The sequence below is a fragment of the Zonotrichia leucophrys genome, chromosome 5, assembly GCF_028769735.1.
Source record: "Zonotrichia leucophrys gambelii isolate GWCS_2022_RI chromosome 5, RI_Zleu_2.0, whole genome shotgun sequence".
NCBI lineage: Eukaryota > Metazoa > Chordata > Aves > Passeriformes > Passerellidae > Zonotrichia > Zonotrichia leucophrys.
Window position 1 is genome coordinate 12,446,090 of NC_088175.1, and position 20,061 is coordinate 12,466,150.

General features: G+C 39.4%; 1 protein-coding gene across 7 annotated transcripts in view; it reads left to right on the top strand.

Annotated features, from left to right (window-relative positions):
- The window catches only part of FOXN3 (forkhead box N3), a 200,094-nt gene extending 182,191 nt beyond the window's left edge, over positions 1-17,903 (top strand). For 5 of the 7 annotated variants that reach the window (XM_064713824.1, XM_064713827.1, XM_064713829.1 and 2 more), the window contains 3 exons: positions 5,579-5,687; positions 13,136-13,159; positions 15,719-17,903. In XM_064713824.1, coding sequence (XP_064569894.1) covers positions 5,579-5,687; positions 13,136-13,159; positions 15,719-16,268 — 683 coding nt within the window. In that variant the 3' untranslated portion in view covers positions 16,269-17,903. The remainder of the gene's footprint in view (positions 1-5,578; positions 5,688-13,135; positions 13,160-15,718) is intronic. The other 2 variants (XM_064713828.1, XM_064713830.1) reach the window with 1 other exon arrangement.
- Positions 17,904-20,061: the final 2,158 nt, after the last annotated feature.

The window sequence follows — 20,061 nt, forward strand, 5'->3', positions numbered from 1 at the left end:
ATTTCCTACTTTCAGTTCTTGTAGCCTGATCTAAAGAATTCTACTAAACACTGTACTGAAAGAAAGCTTGTCAGAAAAGAGCTGAAGCTGACAGATATTAGCCAAAACTCAGTATCTCTTGTCTATAGTGATTTCTTCTATGCTACAGAAGCTGGGTCAGGGCAGAGAGCCCTGAGATCAATGCATGTGCTGTATGATGACAGAAGAGGCAAAGAACCAGTCTGTCCCTACAGGATACACTCACACATTCCACTTCTTTAAAATTCATTTCTCAGTAAATACTATTCATTTTTCCTTGCTAAGTGTTGGCTACCTTGAGCTAGACAGTTTGATGAAGTGTATGTTTGTTTCCTAAATCACACAAAGAACAGGTTTTTTACCAGTTCATTGTCTTGATTGGCAACAAGTCTCACTCCTTGCCTATGCGTCATTTAACTTCCACGTGCCAACATTTACCCAAGAAGTTATTTTCCTTTTCTAGTGAGCTTTTGGGGTGTCAGTGTGTCTGGGGACTATCCATTACTTCCTCCTCCTTTTGCATTTCAATTTTACCAAATTGCTGCATTGTTTGTTTGACAATCAGATCTTCAGGGAAGGACTCAGTCTGACATGGTTTTTCTGACACTGCTGTGAAGATCTCAGATGAGGTGGTTATCTCAGCCAGAACTGGGCCTGGTTCACCTGCACACCCCTGCAAGTTAGAGATCAGGGATGCGGTCTGTTGAGAGATGTGATAAAAGAAGTCCATAGTTGGACTAATCTACTCAGCTAATGTGCACACAAGAGCATGCTCTGGATTAAAGTAGTCCTGCACTGGCTGTGGAGTGATCATGTAGCCCTCTACTTACTTTCCACCTACAGACTCTGAGTACAGGCTACAAAACAACACTGGAGTTTTGAAGGGCTTCTGCTGGATCCTTTTAACACTGTGAACATAGTGCCTTGATGGATTCAGATTATGGTATGTTCTCCCACATGTCATTCACTTTATTGTCTGTTAAACTATAGCATGAAGGTTCTCTACAAAAGGGAGATTTTTTTTTTCCCCCTTGGAGAATTTCAGAGGTGTAGTCTTGATTTTTGACATTGGATGCATTGCTTCACTCCAGAGTTAGCCAATGGAGACTCAGCTGGCTGAGTCTACTCAGGTTGTGAAATTCCACCAGAGCAGCATAAGATCCAAAAATAATTTCCCCATTCATGCAGCAGATGAGGGGCAGATTCTCAGTACACACTTTGACTCTACTCCAGTGAAAGTTTTTCCTGGGCTTAAGTTTCCTGAGAGCAGAGTAGACCCTTGAAAACATAGCAGTGATGAAAGTTGAAAGGTGAATAATGATTTTGTCATTTCAGACTCTTTGTGTTTCACTGGGAACATTTTGTGAAAAAGGAAACCTTCATCAAAGAGATGCACAGGTCTTGTTGCATTGTTTTCTTGAGCTGAGTTTCTCAGACATAAACGGCTTTGGGCACTTGCTGAGAAAAGGTGTAAATTACATTTCACACTTCTGCCTAGGAATTGGGAACCTGGAACCTGCCTGTGCTGTTGGTTAAAGAAGCATTACAAGAGAGGGGTCAGGACTGTAAGGTGTTCATCCAGATTGGCACTGATTGATGATATGGCTTGGAGTAAATTATCTTACCTCCACACCTTGAATCTTCAATCTCTAAAATATAAATATCTCACCTCAAAGTATGGGGTTTGAAAACGTAATTAAAGCTTGTAAGACGTAAATGTATCTTTGGAATAAAAGCACCACATAATTTCAGTAAATAATCCACAACCCTTCAAAAGCACCAAGATGTAGGAATAATTCCTTGAATATAAGTAGCTGTCATACAGCCTGCACAAAGGCTGGAAGACTCTGTGGGTACCAGAGACAGTGCAATAGCAGTTTATCCATATTCTTTTTTAAATTAAGTAATTAATGTTATTTTCTGCAAGGATCAGTTTTGATGCTTTAAATGTTGTAAGTAGAGATGAATGAGCAAGAAAGATCAATCTTATGGTGGCACATTGGTAATGTGGATAGCTAGAAATTAATATTTAAATGTTGTAAGTAGAGATGAATGAGCAAGAAAGATCAATCTTATGGTGGCACATTGGTAATGTGGATAGCTAGAAATTAATAGCTTTTACTAGTTAAATATTTTAATCCTGCTTTTCATTTTAGGTTTAGAGTGCTACAGAAGCTGATTAACCAGAAAGTTGAGATGTTGTGGGTTTTTTTGTTTATGGTTCCATATAGTTCCTGAAAGGATACACTACATAGTCCAGTGTCCTTCTCCAGTGATTCCTTGCATACAACATTTCTGTTTGTCTGAGTGATGTAGTGGTTGTGCTGAATCATAATTCAGAGAATCTGAAGAAACAAACCCAAAAATCAGTAGCAATAACACTGCTGTTGCAAGCTGAAATAGTTATTGAGTTCTGAGTGATGATTTCATTATCCAGAGCTGTGATGTACTTCGGAGAAAAGTTAGAATCACAGAGTCATGGTTAAGATCTCTTCTGGACTGAATAGTCTTATTGGAGCCTTTCAGTGAGTGGTGGCATGAGGCACAGACTGGCCATGATTTAAGAGAATTTCATAGGAGGACAAGAGACCAAGCTGTCTCTTAGGAGATATTTTCATAAGACAGCAAACTTCTGTGTTTTGTTTTTTTTTTTTTTTTACAAACATTTGTTCATTTGTTACTTCTTGAAGGGAATATGGGGAGAGAGAGAAGAGTGTGTGTGTGTGTGTGTGTGTTGATGAGAGAATGTTTTAAATACGAAGCTTTTGAAGAGACTGTTTCCTGTGAAGAGACTGTTTCCTGGATCGCTCTCCATGACTTACAAACCTGCAAAGGATCAAGGAGAATGAAAGATGGATTCCAGTGAGGGTGTCAAGGTATAGAAATCTGAAGTTGTGAGACTTGGCAGTGTATTTGATACAGATATAGGTATAGATACATACATAGGAGTGCAGGGGGAAAAGGAAACTCAGAAAAGATGAAGAAGGAAAGACAGGAAAATAATTTTTGAAAATTGTGAGGAAGCAAACAGTATGTTCTAAAGAAGCAATGGGAGTTGTCAATAAAGGATAGAGGAGAAGAAAAATCATAGAATAAGCATCAGTTAACTCTACCAGCAACCAGGATAATTAGGTAATCTGGGCAAAGAAGAGTTTGGGCATCAAGGAGCCCGTTGCTCTCTTTTTGCAGTAGCACTTTCAGTATGTTTGCTTTGAAGTTTTACAGTGTATATTTAGACAGTATCCATAGCTAACTGACATTCTGTGCATATGCATAAATGTTTCATTTCAGTATAAAACTATGGTTTATATCATAGTGAAGAGAAAATTCCCAGATCTTTCTCAGTCAAAACTTCTGGTTCCTTTCTTTTGATGGGACTTTGTAAACACAGAGAAACCATACCATGTAGTGCAGTATAAAATCTGTCCTTCCTAAAAGTTTGTTGGAATAACCATACCCATTTGAAATTATGTCTTTTTATTGATCTTTCAGTGTTCAGCACATTTATCTGTGGCTTTGAATTCACCTGTTATCTTCATGTTTTAGGCTGGCCATGTCTTTGAGCAGTCTGCTTTTCTTTCATGATACTGGTGTTTCGACCATCGTAAGGTTACGCTGTTGGAACAAATATAATAGGAAATTCAGCCTTTTGAGTTTTAACATGATAATATTGCTCTACAGTATCTAAAGAACATTGGAGCAGAGAAAGCCTTACATTGGCCCCTGTGTGAAAGGGGTTTGATGGATTCCTCATAAACTAGCAGTGAAGGGAAAAGTATACAGAGTAGGGAGGTATAAATAGCAAAATGCTATTTAAAATTATTCTGGTCATTGAAAGCTGACCCAAGTTGTTATAAACTAAGTTCTATAATTTTAGCCATTTGAGGTTGTACTTAAGTACCTAAATATAACTGACCTGTTCTTCAAAGGTGCTCAAAAGCAAGAGTGGGTGTTACACAGTGACAGGATTTGATCGGGAGAGTGATGTGCTCTCACAAGCAGGAGAAAGAAGATTATTTTCCCAGAACTAATCTGTGTGGTCTGGAGTGAAACAAGGTGAGCACCAGGACAGCAGGAGGGGAGGTGTCAATCTGGCTTGATGTTTATGGGAAGTTGAAGTGTACCTCAGCAGCTTAGAACTAGCATACTTCTGAGCATATGCTCCTTTGCCTCAGAATACACTAGTATTTTGGGGTGTGAGTGTTTGAAGTTGGGCATGTGAAGTGTATGTCTTGATTCTGAATAATTTCTCTAGTCTCCGTGTAATTTGTTTAAAAATAAATTCTGTGGGTGTATATAAAGTAATACAGTTTACATTTATCTTACAAGTGTTTATATAATATCCATATATTTAAAAATAATATAAAAAGAGTAATGATCATCATTCTCTTTTTGGACATTCCCCATGGGGGGAAGTTATGGTGTGAGTGATGATTTCTAGTAAATAGAATGTGTGTCAGCTGGCTGCCTGTGGATGTTAAAGAAGCGAGTTTGGGTGGGGGCTGAGGTGAGGTGACTGTCCCAGCCTGAAGGGACGTAACAGCAGTGCCAACAATGCCAGTACGTGCAGGTAGGGCCCTGGTGAGGACCTAGGGTAAGAACTCTGCTTGGGAGTCTTGCATCTCGCAGTGGAGGAGGAAAACCCTGGGACTTGCTAAGGACACTCTTGCAGTGGTGGTGCCTGACTGGTGCTTCTCTGCTCCTTGTTCAGCTCTCTGCCCTGGGCTGAGCAGTGTACAGCAACGTGCCTGGGTAGAGAGCAAGTACTCGTGTGCAACCTAAAATCCTGTTGGCCAGAGCTGCAGTTTTTGATGTAGAGCCAAGTTGAAGAGCCCAGTGAAATGTCTTGTCTGTAGTGGTCGGTTCCTGGGAGTTTGTGTCAGTGGCACCAGCCCGTGTTGGGTGAGGGAGGCCAGGCTGTGGCCCGGCCGTGTGCAGGGGACTGCTGCCAGGCTGCATGGCAGGGTCACCCATGGCCAGGGGCAGGGCCTAATCACTGCTATGGACATAACGGCCTCTAAGCCTCTTCTCTTTCTCTTCCTGCTAAATACATATTTGTAGTTAATATTTTGTTTTGCAGGAATGGGGGCCCAAGATATTGCTGCTCAGAAAGTAAACTGGGATGATAAAAACCTGTCAAATGTGATCTTGCAGTGAAATACTTGTGTTCTATTTATCTGTAAGGGGTCATTGTTTCTTTTTGTAGACAAAATAGTTACATCTGTGCTCATAGCTGGTTTTGACTCTAAGCACATTCATTCGCAGTAGAACAGCAATTGCAAAAGAAAAGTGATTCATTTGTACAAGGAATGATCTGCAGCAACTAGGTCAGGCAGTGGCTTTGGCAAGCCATGTTATCATTGTTTGCCATGAAAATAGCACTGGAAATAGAATGGCTCAGAAGACTCGAGGCTGAGATGTCCAAGGTAAGCAGTGTACTGCACATGCTCTCTAATGGTTTTCCAGTGCATTGAAAAGCCTGAGTTCCACATTTTGCTCCTGTACTTTTCTAACTTTTCCTTTAGAAGAAAAAACATTGTATGTTTTGTTTTGTTTTTAGTTCCTTCGGGAGTGATACAAAATGGAGCTCGAGTACTGAGTAGAGGAATATTTCCTGGAGCCAGGCCATTGCCAATCAACCCTATAGGGAGCATGGCTGTCGCAGTAAGGTAAGAGTGCATCATTGTGGGATCTTCATGAAATAAATCAGCATTTTAAAGAAGTGTAAAAGTATATATGAGCTCTAGGTATTTTGCTGCTTGCCAATGCTTCTGAGGTTCTAAATGAAATAAAATTCTGCCACCTAAAATTCTCAGGATATCATCCTTAGCAGGATAGTCATGGCATATCTGTCTGTTGCGTGGTGGTTTGTGAAAAACACTTGTATTTTCACTAGCAAATTGCAGACAGTTTGTGGTGAGAACCTCCTGTAGTGGCCTGTTTTAGTAAGTGCAAATGTTTTCTCTTCCCCTCTCTCCCTTTTCTTAAAGACTTTTTCCTGGATTAAATACCAGAGAGGAGAGTATCAATAATATTAAAGCAAATCCTGAAAGCTATTTGAACATATAGCTGTCATTTTGTTATTAACTTAGATCTTTGTGAGGCAGTTTCTTTCACTATGGTTTTATTTCAAGGTTATACTGAAACATTCAAGGGTAAAATGTTTAAGATACTCAACTATCAGGAAGCAGGGCAGTAAGAGACATCTAGTGATGGCAGTAGGAACTGTGGTTCAGTGGTTTGTTTTGCTTAAAGCAGTGCTGGTTTATTGGTGGAAGAACAATTTGCCCCGGGTGTAGCTCCATTTTCAGTCAGTCACAACAGAGATTAATTTGGTCAAGTGCACTGCCAGTGCCCTCCTCTTTCAGAGCTCTCAGTATCTGCAAAAGCTATTTCAGCTCAGGCAGTTGGGTATTCTGGGTGGGGTTTCATAATTAGTGCTGACCTCACTTCACGGCACTGTTGCAATTACACTCTCTTTTCTCAGGAAAGGGCTGCAAGGCATTGAAATGAAGTATCTAAGCAGGCCTAATTCTATCACTATATACATGGGGGTTTTTATTTTTTATCCCTTTTCAGAATCAGGGTCTAGTCCCTTGGGTGCAGTATTTCCATCCAGTAGATGGAGAGAAAGACAGAGAGAGCCTATGACATTCATGTGGTCTTGGTGCTTAAAATGCATAAAGGAGAAGACACTAATTGGAATAAAATCCATAATTTTTGATGAGCCAGTTCTTTAGTTTTTCCCATTTGCTCCACTGAAGGGATGCAACCTCAAGGGTCATCCTCCAGAATTCTGCAGAGTTCCTCTCCATCTCTCTTTACCACAGCTTGGCCTTGCTAGCAGCAGGGGTCAGCTCTCTGCATCAGCTTTGCCACTGGCTTCACCTAGGACTTGTATTCTGCTCCAGTGGGGATTGCAGAGCCATAGGACTACAGGATCATTAATTATATATAATTTTTATGAGGTTTTCAAGCTAAATGGAGGACATAGTGGTCTCAGTATTCTCTCTGGAGTTTATCTGTATTTCCTGCTTAGACTCTGTTTCATAATCAGGATTGACTCATGGATGAGATAGAACTGTTTTACTTCCAGGCCACTTGAAAACTTCTGTGTAGGCATCCTCAAATTGCTGTGCTGTAAAGCTGTGTCTAGTTACATTTTATACATTTTCAAAGGACTGTTTCTCATGGTTTTTTTCCCAGCAGTAGAGAATGGGATCTCTACCAGCTACCTGTTAATGTAGAGATGGGAAATTAGGGATTTTACCTTCCCTTGCTTACGTTCTTTTTGCTCTGTCTCACAGAAAATCATTTATCATTAGTTAATGCAGACATTTCTAATTCTTTTTGTTCTCTTCTCCAGCCTTAGGCAGTATTAGAAATAGCTTGCTATGAATATATTCCTGGTGTGCATAATGTCTGCTCATATTTAAAATCTCCTGCAATATCCCCTCTTTTAATTCTTGAAAGGCAGAGGGAGACACAGACAGGAAGCTTTGAAAGCCTTTGAGAAGTTAGGAGACTCTTCAACAGAGCGAGTTCAGCAGGCAGTTTTGTCTTGTTTCCCTCAGGGATAATGCTGTTCAGGATTTCTTTGGGAAGAACATCAATCTGGATTCACAATGCCTCTTGGAACATCATCTGGTCCTCTCAAAACTGGACACTTCTGTTATCAGTTCTGTGAAAAGTACACTGTTTCTTGGTGCCAGTCCCTCTCCTCAGATACACCAGACTAAATAGGAGCTGTCATGTTCAGCTTTCATGGTCTCCTGAGAATAACTTCTGCTTGGAATGTGCAGCAGGGGAAATTTACCACAGCATCCATACAGCCTTCTTTTGCAATTTAAGAGTAGGTGGACTGCTCAGATTGAGCTGTCATTCCTGCACAGAGAACAATGGTCCAGTCAGGCTGGCAGGGGATGTTTTCAGACATGTTCAGGTGCAGGAAGGTTGATTTTCCCCACTAGCTTTTACCAGGAGGGAGGTCTGGGCAGCCTTGGTAGGTGGTGCAGTCTCCTGTTAATTTTTCTGCTGAAATTGTGTGCCTCTGCCTATGTACTGAGAAGCCAGACAACTTCTTTCTAAGATTTTTTTTAAATCAAATGTCTTCTTTTGAGAAGTGTTCCTTTGGTGCTACAAATGAAAGGGCTGAAGCCACCTGAAGAAGGTAGTTTTCATCATTCTTAAAGGGGACCATTAGCATTTCTTTATTATGCAGACAGTTGCATACTAAATTAAACTTCATAACTGTTTTTCTTTAGTTACCATATGTAGGAATCACAGGTTCCTCTGTAAGATGCTGGTCTTCTCTTGGCACTTCCTTGCTGTCTGAGCTGTTTATTTCATTTTGTGTTATATTTCCTCAATATCTTAATGGTCTTTGGTTTAGTTGTCCCCCAAGCTGGTACAAATAGCTTGCTGTATGTTGTCCTGTTGTGCAGTGGCATTAGTGCCAAAACAGAGTAAGAAAAAGTTTGGTCTTGGGTTAAATCTGCAGTTATGTGGGTGTTTTGACTAATCTGTTGCTCAGAAAGGAAGCCAAAACTATAGCATTGGACTGAGAATCTGAAGTCTGTGATTTCTGATGTGTTAACTGCCATGAATAGAAAAGTTTACTGTGCTGTTCATCTTTGACAGCGTGACTGAATGCATTGGCATATTTTGTTCCTGTAGAAGGTATCGATGTGTTGCTCTTCCCTTGTAATTACATATAATTACTTTATATTTTATATATAAAATAAGGTACAATTGAATTAAGTCCTTTGGGTTAAAAAACCCTCCTGGGGTTTATTCAACAAAGATGACTTTCCATGAATAAAGAATTACAGTTGCAATCATCATTATTTTGTAGTGCATTTGGCTTAAATTGCACAAATAGGCCTTTCATTCCAAACTCATCTACAAATGGAAAGGCATCCCACACTATTTTTACTTTGAAAATCATCCTCTGGTGTTAAATCTCCACAGCAGAGCATAATTGGATGTGTTTTGACAGTAGCTTTTTATTTACTTTATTCACACCACTTTTAGCTTGTTTACCATCCATATTTTCCTTGTTGTGGCTGACAAGTGTAAGACCCACCCAAAACCAGCAGGGAAAATAACGCTTCAGAGCTGCACAGCGTGTAGCATGGCTCTAGCATGAGATCCATCGTGTTTTGGGGATATTTTTGGCAGACCATATCCCTATATAGTTCCCTCAGAGAATCTAAAAGCAAATGCAGTGACAGTCTGGATATGTAGAAGATACTGACTGACAGAGATATTCACTGAAAGCAGGCAAAGCCACTAGTTCCTTACATACAGCAAGGAGTTGGTTGGGAAAGGGAGCTCTTGCTCTTCCTATCATCATCCATTGGAAAATACCTTTTAAATGTTTTTCTAGGTGGACTTCTGTGTTGCTTTGGTAGGGATGGTATCTGTCAAAGTGGCCAGTGCATGTGACACTCACATGTCTTGGCAAGGTGCACAAAGCTCTTACCATATGTAATCACCTTCCACAGGAGTCAGGTATGACCTGTTACATCAACCCTTGGGAAGAGCACAAGCTTGGAAGTTGATCTGACATTTGAGATTGTGTAGCATCAATTTCACCACGATATTTGTAATTTTCTGCAGTTATCCATAGTGGGTGGGTGGTTTATGACTGTGTCCAAGTCCTGCTGCTGTGCAGTAGAACTACTGAGCCTAAGCCTCTCACGTGCCTGATGTGGACAGATCCACTGAGGTGAGGTTGATGGAAATTCACCCCACAGAGAAGCTTAGCAGCTGTTTAGCATAGGCCTTGTAATTTGGTTCAGGCTGTTTTGCAGAAGATGTTTTACAAAATATCCTTGGCAATTTTTTTTTAAAACTTACTTATATGCTACATATGCCTAGTTAATAGGTTAGATTACTTTTGGTACTATTTGTTAGAAATACCTTGGGTTTTAAATTACTGCAGGTTAAAAATAAAAATTAATAGGAAATTACATGGGTTTTTCCCCATTTTATCCAATTCTTCTTCACCAAATTCTTCTCTGTCCTGGTTTTGGCTTGCATGCAGTTCATTTTCTTCCTAGTAGGCAGTGCAGAGCTGTGTGTTGGCTTTAGCAGGAGAACAATGTTGATAATATGCTAATGGTTTAGTTACTGAGCAGAACTTGTCCTAAGTCAAGGACTTTTCAGTTCCCCATGCTCTGCCAGTGAGCAGGTGCACAAGAAGGGAGCAGGGGCAGGGCAGGTGACCTGAACTGGCCAAAGGGATATTCTACACCACAGAGCATAAACTGGGAGAGTTGGCAGGGAGGAGCTGATCACTCCTGAGGGATGGGTTGAGTTGGGAGCCATTGTGTTGTGCATCCCTTATCTTTCTTGTGTTTTATTCCCCTTTTTGTTATCTCTCTCTTTTTATCACCTTCATCATCATTGCTGTTACTGGTTTTGTTGTTGTTTACTTTATTTCAAAGTGTTTGTGTCTCAACTCATGTTTACCTTTTTCCTATTCTTCTCCCAATCCCACCTGGAGCAGGGAAGAGCAAGCAGCTGCATGTGACACAGTTGCTGGCTGGGATTAAACACAGATATTCTCAAGGAATTTCACAGTTACCTGGAAATTGCAAACAGGTTTCCCGAAGAAATTCCTTCAATAAAAAAAATATTTCTATTCAAGTTTCCAAGATAAAATTTTTCTTATTCATAGGGAAAACAAGTGCACCTGCACTGGCAGAGCTACAGCTCTTCCTTGATTTTGAGGAATTTAAAGAAAAAACAAAAACAACAACAACAAAACAAAAACCAAAACCAAACCAAGCAGACAGACAACAAAAAGTAGGTAAAGTTTGCTAGTGTTGTATTTTGGCACTCCAAAATTTTGGCAACCTTACCTACTTCATCATGAGTAGATTTTAAAATGCCTGTTCTTTTGCTATTATTGCCACAGTTCCTTATGCAGCTCCTGATCACTAGGGCATGACAAGAACGAGTTTTGTGCTTAACCTTATCTAAAGATGGAAAATGGTTATTTAGGATTATTTGCACTTCAAAATTATAGGGCAATTACTAGGTTATTCCTTGGGCATAGCTTTTATTATTGTGACTTTATTTCTCATGCTGTCTTTATTTTTGCTTCTATTTTCCTCCCTTGAAGCAGCCATTCAAGCAATGATTAAATAAAACAAACATTGCATGTGCAGAGTAGATGCCAAAGCATAAATAGAATTATTATCATTCACTTACATTATCTGTGAATTACTATTTTTGCTTAGATAAAGGAATTGGTAGGTGTTTCCTTTCATAAATTCTTAATTGTATCTTTGTAGTGCTTACCACTGGTGTGATCAGCTTAACAAACCCCAGATCATCCCAGATGCACTGCATTCCCCTCCCCACCTGTAAGAGGCAGGATGAGTTATCCTTGGGAGCCAAAGGAATCCTTTAGTAACTAAAGGACAGCAATGCTGACTGACTTGATTCTTCTTTCTTTGCAAAGTGCACGGGGCTCCATTTGGTTTAATTTCAGATCTGCTGCTGATACTGCTGGCAGTTCATGAAGTGTATTTACTGTGGTCCTTTGCATACAATTTTTCTCTGAAGTACCTTTTTAAGAGCTTCTGTCACTATTATGAGCCCTTTGTAAGAGCTTCTGTCACTATTGTGAGCAGCTCACTGTTGACTTTTAACTCAGTAACCCCTGACAGAATCTCATTGTAGCGCGAGTGAGCACCACTTACTTCTCATACACTTGCTCATCCTTCTGTCTGCTGGTTTGTAGTGGTTTTAAGAAGCAGTTCAACTAGCTGTAGCCAAAAGTTCTGACTGTTCTGAATTTCCCTTTGAAATAAAAAAAGTGATTTTTCTTTTTCTTTTTTTGGTTTTTTTTTTTTTTTTTTTTTTTTTTTTTTTTTTGTGAACCGGGAATGTGTCAAAATCTACAAACCCAGCTTACCTTTACTGTTTTCATTGTGTCTTCTGACTGTGTGCTTCCAGTTACATCCAAAAACTGTCATCTATGGGTACACAGTATCTGTCATCCAGAAGGATCAGAGGTAGATTAAGGTGATATTTAAACTCCACATAGGGTTTCTTTGTTCATCAAAGGAATATACCTGTCTCCAGTGTGAAATGCAGTAAGTTTTTTTTTCAGCAAAACCTTTGCCATTTTGCAAACAGAATGTGATTACCTATCTTTCTTTCAAGCTAGCAGAGAAATTTAAGGAAGATATGCCTGTACTTGGTAAAATGACAGACTCACTTTTGTCTCCTCCTGAGGAAGACCTCTCTGAAAGGCAGAGGCACTAGCACTGTGCAAAGGACATTATTTCCTCTAACTTGAGACCCAGCTGCCATGAGTTCTGTCTGGCTTCTGGTGACATTGGTAGTAGAATTCATATCCATTAACAGTGGGAATGAAGTCAGACTTTCAGAAGTCCAGACTTATATCTGCACTGCTTGAGAACAGGAACTGTGTCATTGTGCTACAAACAAATGGAAATGTTCTAAAAAGAATGTGTGCACATTGCTTTAGGCTGAGATCCCTCAAGCAAATAAGGTAGTCCATGTGAGTAGGATGAAAAGCTGTGGAAACTGTCCCAGCAACTTTCCTGAAAGAGCAAGCCACTACTTTAAAACATGAAAATATGTCAGTTTCTGGAAATTATGAAATGAAGTTCTGAACAAAAGGGGGGGAAACAAAGTGAGAGTTACAGCCAGAACTGTGAGCAAAAATTGATGGAGCTAGCCAAAATCTGTGTCCTGAAACCCAAGGGAGTTCTGTCCACTGATGATCTAGATTGAACCATATAAATCACAAATTCATTTCACAGTGAATATATGATTGTTTAAGAGCAGTGTAGAGCTTGAGAATGTCTCAGAACCATGTGTGAAATATTAATTGTTTAGATATTTGTTCATTCAGCTCTTACTAATCTACTAATATCAGTTATAAGTAATTTATCTAATGTTTGAGCTATTGCATATTAAGATACAAATCAGATTTACTTTCAGGGTACATGACTTTTGATGTTGTGAATATCCTAAAGCACTCTTCCTGTATAACTTTTTACTTTTCTGCAAATATCCTTTGCTAATTCTCTCCTTGACCTGCTTTCTCTTCCTTTTGTATTTCCTCAAGCAGAACTGGTTGGAAATCTTTCAAAATGTAAGTGAAACCCAAAGATTTTTCTGAGATCCAAATGCTATCCATTTCCTGACCAGTTCCACTTTCTTCTGAAGTGTTATTGTTCTTTTCTCCCTGTTTTTTTTTAAAGCAATTCTTTTTTTGCACCTCTTTGTAAACTTGTATTTTTCTTTGCCAGCACTCCCTGTAGGATGCCAGCCTCACAGTACCCCCTCCCCTGGGACATCCCTCTGTACTCCCCAGGCATTTTGTTCTGTTTTTATGCTGATTTGGAGGAATTGGGATTTGGACTTAGTCCCATGGGCATAGCTTTTGAATCCAAATTACAGCCCCTTTATGTAAAGGCAACACTAGAGACTCCAGAGCAGGGTAAATCAGAGATGTCTCTGGCACGTGGTTGCTGTGCTGCTCGATGGAGCAGTGGCTTTCCTTTTATTGACAATGTCTTGGTACGAACTCACAAGAGTAGATCTAAATGGGTGTCTTGGTTTAAATCACATCCATTAGAAGCCTTGTTCACTTGCAGTCAGTAGGAATTTCATTTGAGTTTCCACCTATTCTGTCCTGTATTTGTTTCCTTGGAGCAAGAATTGGTTGTTATTTTTTAATGGAAAATTAGTAGCGTGTGATTTTTAGTAGGCCATATTGCTCTGACTTTTAGCTGCCTTGTAAAATCAAGTAAGTTTAATTTTATGCTAATTTATGATAATTTTTAACATCTTTAAATGTAAATTTACCCTAAAAATGAAGAATCTGTCACTTAAAATGCATCACATGCTTCCTTGTAATGGCTGATCTTAAGGAGTTGGTTATAAATTCACCTTATAACTAGCTTAGTATGGATGATTTCTTATTCTAAGCATTTGGCATCCTCTAATGACAACCCCTGCAGTTGCAAGCCATCACAGAGTAAATGCAGCTGGCTTGCTGCACAATCATGAATGACATTGCACTTAGTTATTAATAATTGAAGGAGCTTTGTGTATTCCTTCTGGGTTCTGTATGGAATTTATGGATCATACATCTATTCAGAAAGCTAGGCAAAAGTAATTTTGTTGAGCAAAAGAGGTTGGCAAGAGGCTTTCTTTGCTAATAAGTGTACCTTCTATTCTATACATTTCTTTGAAAGCACTGTAAATAACATTTGGAATGACTGATGAATTTGCTGCCTCCTAACATTGTCCTGTCACTGGTTCATAAATGCAAGGGGCTTTCTTATCTCAGTGAGCTCTTGCAGACAAGGCCATTTAGATGAACAGGAACTGTGGAATTACATACCACTCTTCTTTTACCCACCTTTCAACCTTACCTTTCAGAAATGGGTAATACTCTGCTGTTTCTTGTGTAAGGAAACCATACATGAGGTCCATGGCCTGAAACCTAAAGTACTTTCCCATTTTTAAAAGTAGAAGAGCAGTGATACTCTGGACTTGCCACTGTGCCATTCCTCTTAAGAAACATCTATTTTGTGTGCATTTAAGAAAGGGTTTTAATCCAACACTGCCCCAAGTGTGCAAAAGCACTCCAATGGTAACACAAAGATGGCAAGTTTAAATCAGTTTATCATGTGAGGATTTAAACAGCCTTGCTTTTTGGCTGGATTTTTTTTAACTGACAGAGAGGTTCAAGGCTGGTAAACTGGCAGGAGGCAGTGATGATGGTTTTACTCAATGAGGAGCATCCTGCTCTCCTCCTTTTCAGCAGGAGTTAAGCATGGCACAGAATCAGTGCCTTCTTTAATAGTATTGTAAGTATTGTATTCTGTTTTTTAAAGTCAGTGGCAATGCTCTAATACTTTTCACTACAGAAAAAAAAAAACAGTTCATTTTTAAACATATCATGCTGCAGTAGTTCCCACTGCACAGGGTGCCATAAAACCAAAGGAGAAAATGACAGCTTCTAGAGCAAATCCAGATTTATTTTTTCTACAGCTTGTTTTTGAACACGTTCTAATATTTCCTTGGCAGCCAGTGGCTTAAGATTGTATTGCTATTAAGGTTATTTATTAACTGATCAGAATCAGAACTGTGACTGGACATAGTTGTTCATTTTCTTGCAAAGAGTCCTAAATAGAAGTTGTGCTACTTCTGAGGTGAACCATGGAATACAAGTTGGAATTAGAGCTGGAAAGTGTCTTTCAGAGCAGGCAAGGAATTGCCCCAGAATGCTAGTGTCTCTTCCCCACGTTTTTGGTAGTATCGCTTTATATGCAAAAGATGAGGGGCTATTTATGCAATTTATCAGTTTATTTACCCAGTAGATAAAATAATATTGGGGAGTTTTTAATTTTTGAAAATGTAAACTATTAATTGAAATTTAAATCAATACTGTTTACACATCATTTATTTGTAACCATCCCCTACTTGTTCCTGCTTCTTGTGCTATTTTGCATCTTTGGGTTATTTTTGTATGTTAAGTCCAGTCCACAAGGCTTTGAAATGAGCTTGCATGGACATTACTTTGATAGTCATCATTTCAGATTGTAATTTCAATTTACCTGTCAGTTGGCTTTATCATCTTTGCTTTGAAGCAGGATCACATCTCTGTGGCTTCTAAGAGTGCTTGGATTTGTTTTTACAGGAATGGAATAACAAACTGCCGGATGCGGACGGAAAGCGAACAGTCCTGCGGCTCTCCAGTTGTTAGCGGTGACCCAAAGGAGGATCACAACTACAGCAGTGCCAAATCTTCCAACCACAGGAGCACATCACCTGCCAGTGACTCCGTTTCCTCTTCCTCTGCTGATGACCAGTATGAATTTGCAACTAAAGGTAGCCAAGACAGCAGTGAAGGAAGTGAGGTGAGCTTCCAGAGCCACGAGAGCCATAGCGAAACAGAAGAGGAGGACAAAAAGCAAAGTCGGAAGGAGACCAAGGATTCTTTAGCTGACAGTGGATATGCATCCCAGCACAAGAAAAGGCAACATTTAATGAAGGCGAAAAAAGTACCAAGTGACACACTGCCTCTTAAAAAGAGACGTACAGAAAAGCCCCCTGAGAGTGATGATGAGGAGATGAAAGAAGCAGCAGGATCACTCCTGCATTTAGCAGGAATTCGATCCTGTTTGAACAACATCACCAATCGGACGGCAAAGGGGCAGAAAGAGCAAAAGGAAACCACAAAAAATTAGAACAAATCAATGATTTGTTTGAACTTACAAAGTTTTGTTTCAGCACGTCAGGTGAATTCTAATGATTTGTGGCAATATCAGCAATTTTTTCCTTTTTTGTTTTTCTTCTATTTCTTTTTGTTTTGTTTATTTGGGTTTTTTGTTTGGTTTTTTTTTTTGACCCTTAAGATTTTTATTTTTAAAGGAGATTGAAGCCATAGAACTCATACTGACACTCAGCTAATTTACAAAAGCTTTTCATTACCTGAAGACAAAAAGTTAACAAAAAAAGAAAGCCAAAATCGCCATTGCTTTCTCCAGCTTGTCAAAAATGCATGGTTGAATACGCAGTGATATCAACATTAATGTGATGGGAGTAAAATTGGGCACTTGGAAATCCCTCTTAGAGTAGAAGAGCTGTGCATAATTTAGTATTCATTCAGGCCTGGCCCTTAAGAATTTTTTTAATGGCCTTACAATTGGGTTAGAAGTGAATGTGAATAAAGAGATTTGTGGGAAAGAGGAGGCACGTACTTCTCAAGCAAGAACTGTTTAGTGGCACTTGGAGATGTGCCACACGAGTCTTCGGACAGCCACTGGTGGCAACTGTGCAAGCAGCAATGCACTTCTAGTGTGTCACATATCCTTTGTGGCTCATAGTGTGAAGACTGATAACTCTAAGTCAGAGGAAATTTAAATTATGTATGCAATGGGTTTCAGTGAAATAATGAAATGGGAGGGGTGTGACTGTTAGTAGCATCGTTAACCATTGAATTCTGTCTTCTATATTAAATTGAAAGAATGTTCAAAAAGCCATAAGCCTGAAGATTGGCACTGCGTGCAAAAAATAATAGTAATAGGGAAAAACAAACTATGTCTTCTAAACTGCCTGAGTGGAAAGTAATCAAGTCTAAGAAATTACAGTAGATACAATGTACATCAGAATCTTTTTCTGTGGATCACATCCTTGATCTAACAGGGGAAACAAAGCTACAAAACCTGCCATTAGTAGTACTCTGTATTTAAAACTAGAAGGAAAGCATATTGGTGAACAGTAAAATTCAGAAATTCAACAAAAGAGCTCCTACACTGCCCTCAGAAGTGAGTGTGCAGTGACCATCAGTCAGGATTCATCTGTGCAAAAATGACAACAAATTTCCAGATTCAACCAGCATAGCCAGCAGAAGAAATTTGATCCACATTGCATGGATTCTTTAGGGAAAGGGGGAAAACAAAAAGCAAACAATTTTTTTTATTCAAAGATGACAAAGTTCTTGTAAGGTAAATAATGTATTTAGCATGAAGCATGAATTATTTTCATATAAATATAGAAAATAGAGAAAAAGGCTATGCCTCTAATTTTTAAGCCCTTAGGCTTAGAGTTTGTTTTTTGGGGGTTTTATTTTTTGTTTTGTTTTGTTTTTGTTTTGGTTCTTTTTTGTTGTCGTTGGGGTTTTTTTGAAGCAGGTGTTTAAGGTTTAACCTTCTTCAGGGACAAACACTGACTGTTGGGGAACTTACTCTGCAATATTAAAAAATAAAATCTTCATGCTCTGGTAGGGCTTGGATGGTTGAATTATACTGCCTTGTCTGCACATTCAGCCCCCTCTCCCTACTTCTGTTAAAAAAAAAGAAAAAAAAAAGAAAAAAGTAAAAGTGTGTCTTTTCTTCGTCTGTACATGTGTAACATGACGCAATAATCTGAGGGCAAATTTAGTAGTGAGTGTGTATGACAGAATCAAGAAAATAATGGGAGGTTAATTGAGGAAAACTCTCTGATTTGATTCAGGAATAAGTAGACAAGAAAATAGCTTTGCTAATTTGCCATGAAAAATTGAAGTTAGTTAAGAGCCTTATGGAGGTGTCTGAATAAAAACCATTGTTACAGAGAGTGTGATTCAGGTACAGTGCTACTCTGGTAAGGATGGCTATGAGACTGAAAATCACTACAGCACAGAGAAGCTGTGAAATAAACTAAACAGTCTCTCTCACCTGGATTCTTGCTTTTGGCGTGAAAAATTCTACACTTAGAATATCCTAGAGGCAAAAAGAAAATCCCAGAAACCAACCACTTAAGAGAACGCAATGGTTGGTTTCTTAAAGAGTATAGGTTTAGATTTATCACTAACAGCTGTTTCAGGCAGCAGTTTAACCAAGATGGATCTAGTTTATGAAGAGTGAGTTAGAGAAGGGTTTGACTTCCTATTCAGTGCAGTGAGCTAAAAGTTGTATTTGGAGATGCCTGTGGTGTGTGCTCAGTTAGGAGGTGGAAGGACTGAAGGACAGGCTGGTCTGGACCTGGTTCTGTACCCCACAAGCATTTTGTAAAGAACAAGGCAGCACAGCAACAGTGTGCCTCTCCTCCCATCTCAGCCAGCATGTCCTGGGATCCAGGAGCAGCTGGATAGCTGCCAGAGCTCAGCACAACTGCCAGCTTAGGAGATAAGGAAGGAGAGAGCCATGGATAGTGCAAGAAACAGCCTTGTTCCTTTTCAGTTTGCAGGGGCCAGTGCGTGCAGCATTGATTCCCAGCATTAGTTAAATCGGGAGTACATAGAGACTGACTTCTGTTGGCTGCCTGCAGCCCTTTAGATAACGCTGGGGAAAACAGGAAGGACCAGTCCCTTGGCCAGGTAGCACAGAGATGAATGAGCCATAACATTTCCCTTGTCTGATCAGACTGGGATAATCTGCTTCTTCCCAGGTCCGTGCTCTCCACAGCCAAAGTCTGCAGGTGGTGAAGCACACAACCCTGTACTAGAGAACTTGGTCTTCATCTTTTACAGACTTTTGGGAGAGTCATTTGAAATAGAAGATACTACAGTATCGCTTTGCCACCACCTTTGCTCATTGATGCATAGTTGTATCAGCTTGGGAGTGGCTTAATATTTACCAAAAACAGCACTGAAAAATCTAGTGGCAGAAAATACAAACCATGGCTCAGCCATCTCTGTCCTCCAGGGAAAGCTACGTGCTTTTGTGCCAGTGGCCAGATTCTGTCCACAACACTAATTCCAGAGCAACTTCTCTGATTGCAGTGTGTCAGTGCAAATGAGATCAGTATCTGCTGAAAAACAAGTACCATTCATTAATGTGGACTCTTGGTGGCTAAATATATAATTACCACTAGTATTACTCATCTTAGAAAACAGTCGTTTTGCATAAATATCTAATTAGGCAGGTTAACTTTATACAGATATATATATAGATACATATGTATAACACCTATCTAAGACTTCAACAAGATCTCTGTATACTTCCTGGTAAACCTAAAATGTTGGCAAGCATCTATTTTCATATAAAATTTGTTTCTCCTAGTCTGATCTGCCTGGAAGGTATTCTTTGGTAGGATTTTACAAAGTTATGTTTGGGCTGCCATCAATGGATTATTTCTGGTGTTTAAAAACAACTTGTCCTTATTGATGCTTATTCTGACTGTTGATGAGAAGTACATAATTTGGATTGTATAAAGTATTTAGGAGTCACCTTTTAAACCATATTTGTGCCTGGCTGACAATGGCAACTTTGTCAGAACTGGTTCTACTCCATCAGAGAAGTTCTCTTTTTTTGTGTAAGAACTGAAATTGATTTGTTTTCCAAGAAATACGATGTCAGCTTTTAATCGAATTGTCTTTACTTCAACTGAATGATGTCAAAACAGACTGGTAATTGCACTGTATTACAAACTCTCTCACTTGCCAGATAGGAGGTGGTGTGGTTTTGCTTGTTTGCTTTCCTTCTAAGCCATTTTGGGGTGAGAAGTTGTCAAATCTCTAACTTCCCCTTCTTCTCACTCTGAGTATTGCCAAATTAG